Below are 4,776 nucleotides of genomic sequence, written 5' to 3' on the forward strand. Positions count from 1 at the left end.
GTCAACTCAATAGACCACTTTCAGGGACAAAACAATAAGATTGTTTTGCATTTGAAAGGTTTGTTTCTCTCAGAGGACAGAACAACCATTGTTTTATCCTCCAGGGTTGCTCGAAGCATGATTAACCCTAACCAGCGATAAATACCATGGAAACCTATAGGTTTTGATACCTCTTAACCAACGGTTAGCGCTAACCAGGCTTCGAGCAACCGGCCCCAGATTGGGAATTACTGAAATGGGTCTATAAGCCCATGACTACGAGCATACAACTTCATTGTATTCGTGGAACGGCGTTTTTACAGTCCAATTTATTTTTAGATTGATTTTTTTCTGCGAAACCAGACCTTTCCAGTTAATCACAACTCAAGCATGAGAAATTACTACCCATGGGATTGAAAATGGTCACTCGCGCAAGCTGAACCTTATTTAAGAACTCGTCTAAAAATAGCTTGATCTGTGAAAATGCCGTAACATAGACCTCGTATTGTATTTGTAGGCTCCTGCTGAAAGCTGCCCTCACTCAACCTTCGATGGATAAAACTATCCACGAAAAATCCAATCTAAGTCCCATGGAGGCCTTACCCTATGGCTACTTACAAGTGCTGATGATGATAATGATGATGATGACGATGACGATGACGATGACGATGCATGCATAAAATACCCTAAAATTTTACTATGACAATGTCGTCATCTGTTCTATTCTCTCGTTGTAGAGACTATGGAATTCTTTGGCCAAGTAGTAGAAGGGGGCTTCAACATTTTCATTATCTTTCTGAAAACAGAATGAATAATAATAGCACTCTCAGCAAAAGGAGTTTTGGAAAAAGGAGTTTTGGAAAAAGGAGACCTGGTGCTATTCTTTACTTCTTGTGAAAAAATCGTTCATAATTTTCTCCTTTGGAAATATTTACTTGAATGTGCTTATTTATTCCAAATTGCACTCGAAATCATGTGATTACATATACTTAGTGAACAAAGTACATACCGGCGAACATTCAAAGTATTCCAATCCTTTAGAGTTCGCATGCTCTCGTCCCTGTTTAGTGGTTATCACTCTCCTCTGTTTCAGGTCGGTTTTAATTGCCACCAAAGCCCCTACAAATGAGGTACTTCAAGTTTGAGGTTGGTACATACCAATTCTCATTAACCGAGATTGGCCGGTGTTTTCTTCAGATGAGTCTGATTTATTCACACTTCAGCGATAAATAAGGAGCCACCACTTAGAGGACAGCTCAAGAAAACAAAGTTAGATAGATATTTATTATATTGGTAGACATTTATGTCTAGTGACAAAAATGAAATTTTAAATGAGGGGACTGTACTGTACAATATGGCCCACTGAATTGGCCTCTCGGAGCACATGTACTGAAGAAAATGATTTCAATCTGTAGACCATTCAATGACCTTGAGAAAGAAGGAGCTGTAACAGTATACACCATATTCATAATTGCTGGCTGCATGGAATGGTCTAGGACCCAAGAACACAAGGTTTGTAGGATATTTATAGCATACATGCCATGTAATAAGAAAAATAACATACAATCCCCAACAATAGCTAAAGATATGCATACTGTGCCATCTTTAGAACCAACCCAAAGAGGAATTTCTTTCAGAAACAACTTCATTTGTTGACTCACCAGGTAAAGAATGGTTTGGCTTCTGTGCTCGGCATCTCTCAGACCACTTATTGCAGGCATTGAATGACTGTTCATTGGTCACATCATAAGCCACAAGAATCATGTTTGGCTGGGTCCACTAAAATAAACCACTTTAAAAATTTACTACAGTGCTGTCAAGTTAAAATTAACTACAAAGTAGATGCAAAGCTGTGTGCACCCACGAGACCAGAGTACCTGAGAAAACAACAATCCACAGAAAGGAGAAGAAAAACGGCGTCAATCCACATCAGGCATAGAGTCTGATAATCAATAGTAGGCCTCACTGATGGAAGGTCTATGTTTTAGGCACCGCACCAACCATGCCTCGCAGTCTAACAGTATCAATAGGGTTTAATAATTATTATTATTCATCACTTACATGCTGTTGAACTACATCTGCAAACATTTCTCTTCCAGCTGAATCATAAATGTAAAGTTCCTAACAATAAAATCAAAGGTTGTCGACATAATTTATACAAAAGTTATGTTTAACCAAGGTGAACATGGGGTAAATTTGTAACAGGGACTTTTATCTATAAACATTACTTCTTAAAGTGTCCCTGTGATCAAAAACTCAAGTCTTATTCTTCTTTGGATTTCAAACTATGTTACCGGTAACTAAACACTAAGCCACCAAAGTTTTGAGCCTTGATTTAAACAAGAAACCTGTTTATTTTAACTGGAATTTTCCTATTTAATGGTCTGCCATTACTAACTTTAAGTTCTTGAGAGAGTTGGATCAAGGGGAAAGTGATGTCAAAGCCTCACTAGTTTAAGAATGTAATTCGTGTTTACGCTGCCGAATTAATATGCAGCACGGGAGTTTTGGGCTTTCAGACTTTTAAACTAGTGAGGCTTTGATGTCACTTTTCCCTGGATCCAACCCTCTGAGGTTCAATCGGTCAGTTTGAGTAAATTATGGCGGACCATGAAATCCAAAACTCAAAGTTCCAAATTTTGCCAGTCAAGTGTTTAGCAAACACACTTTCAAAATCTGAAGAAAAAAGGGGCACTTTAACATTATGCAGGAATAATATTGTGAAAGGTAACAGACTGAAACTTACAACACTATCTGATGTCTCAGGAATGTTGACAGACTTCACACAGACTTCCACTCCAGTGGTCTAAATTAAGATAAGATAAGATAAGATAAGTGTCATGCTAATCGCTGTTGCAAGTATAGCAACGACGCAGCTCAACAAGGTTGAACCCAAAGCATACTTGGTGCCTCTGGCTGCCACTATATGGTTCGTGTATAGCCTTGGAGCACAGCTTACAACCCGCTGAAATCAGCTGCATGCTGGTTTTTGTTGAGGGGAGAAAACCAGAGAAACTGAAGAAAAACCCTCAGAGCAGAGTAGAGAACCAACACAAATTCAACCCACTTATGGTGCCGGTCCCAGAATGAAACCTACTCTCACCACTGCACCAACCCTGCTTCCCAATAATAGTAGTGTGATAGATTGGCTTATAGGTTTTGATCATCGAGTGGCTAAACGACATGCAAGTTGGGTGGATTTGCGTCCAAAATTTGAACATGATCAAAGCAAATGCAAGTCATCTAAAGTCAGCGCAAGGCATTGCAAGTGGGTGGGCAAACCATAAGCAAGTCAGCGCAAGTAGCAAGAGTTGTGCTGAGTTGTGATGACTTGTGTTTCCTTTGGTCAGGGCTTGAGTTTAAGGAGGTTCAAAAGGGTTTTTCATTGCTATTGTGTTTGTGAAACGATGAAAGATACCAAAGAAAGATATTTCATAGCATAGGCAAACTATAAATATGCAACTATTGTTGGGTAATACTTTAAGGGAACTTATGACGTCATATCGGTTACCATGGCAACACCCCAGGTCCACAAAAAGGCCCTCTAAATTTCAGTTTTTGAAAATTATCAGAAAAAAGTAAGTCGGTGACCTCCCGTTTTTAATTCTTTGTTGGATACAACGAAAAAAGGGCGTATTACAGTTTACAGAAAATTGTACTGGATAACTTTCCCTGAAACTTTTTTATTTGAAGTGCCATCGTGAATGATAAGTGTATGCAAAAAATCAAGATAGGTCGCCGAGTAAAATTTCAAGATAAAGACAAATTTTTTGCGGAGGTTTTATTTCCAGTTTGCGCGATTTTACGTCCTGTTTTCACTTCCAGTGTGTTGTGCGCGCTACTTTTGATAGAAATTTGATTCATTCAGCTGACGCGTGTTTCTTAGTTATGGCATGTGTAGTTATGGCATGTGCGGCTGAGCGCGTGTGTGCATAAGCCGCACACGCAATTCGTAAGCTGCTCGCGTCAGCTTATGATTCAAATGGGTCACCAGAAATTTTGCTCACCTTAATAATAATAATAATAATAATAATCTTCTTATATAGCGCTGTTTCTCTGCTGAACCAACAGCGCTTTACAACAATGAATGATAAGGAAAAACTAAGTAATATAAAGAAGACTTAAAAAACGTAATACTTAATGACTATATGGAATATAAATAGTCATCCCGTTTCAAAAAAGACAATATATGTTGATTTTAAGGCTCAAAGAAATGCCTTAGATCATATCATATCATATCATATCATATCATATCATATCATATCATATCATATCATATCATATCATATCATATCATATATCATATCATATCATATCATATCATATCATATCATATCATATCATATCATATCATATCATATCATATCATATCATATCATATCATATCATATCATATCATATCATATCATATCATATCATATCATATCATATCATATCATATCATATCATATCATATCATATCATATCATATCATATCATATCATATCATATCATATCATATCATATCATATCATATCATATCATATCATATCATATCATATATCTTTATTTACCCTCGGATTTTTAGAGTAACATGGTGTAGGTGATATCTCTGAGCATTTACCCTCCCAACCATGATACATCACAGAAGACAGACCACAACACCGGGAACTACATGCCCTAATCTTTACAACAAGTGTGCGGGTTCTTTTACGTCCCACAGGATTATGAACATTGAAGGGTTGTGAGACGGGACCTCCGGCTTATCGTCCTTATCTGTGAAGACTAGAGAGTCTAACCATTTGCAGATGTAATTAC

General features: G+C 37.6%; 1 protein-coding gene across 1 annotated transcript in view; it reads right to left on the reverse strand.

The window, feature by feature from the left end:
* Nucleotides 1–334: 334 nt before the first annotated feature.
* Nucleotides 335–4,776, reverse strand: part of LOC137969557 (intraflagellar transport protein 27 homolog) — a 5,170-nt gene continuing 728 nt past the window's right edge. Inside the window, exons 3-7 of the mRNA XM_068815858.1 lie at nt 2,726–2,785; nt 2,041–2,100; nt 1,641–1,758; nt 989–1,098; nt 335–775 (exon numbers count right to left, since the gene is read on the reverse strand). Coding sequence (XP_068671959.1) covers nt 677–775; nt 989–1,098; nt 1,641–1,758; nt 2,041–2,100; nt 2,726–2,785 — 447 coding nt within the window. The 3' untranslated portion in view covers nt 335–676. The remainder of the gene's footprint in view (nt 776–988; nt 1,099–1,640; nt 1,759–2,040; nt 2,101–2,725; nt 2,786–4,776) is intronic.

Source organism: Montipora foliosa, chromosome 9 (genome assembly GCF_036669935.1).
Source record: "Montipora foliosa isolate CH-2021 chromosome 9, ASM3666993v2, whole genome shotgun sequence".
Taxonomy (NCBI): domain Eukaryota; kingdom Metazoa; phylum Cnidaria; class Anthozoa; order Scleractinia; family Acroporidae; genus Montipora; species Montipora foliosa.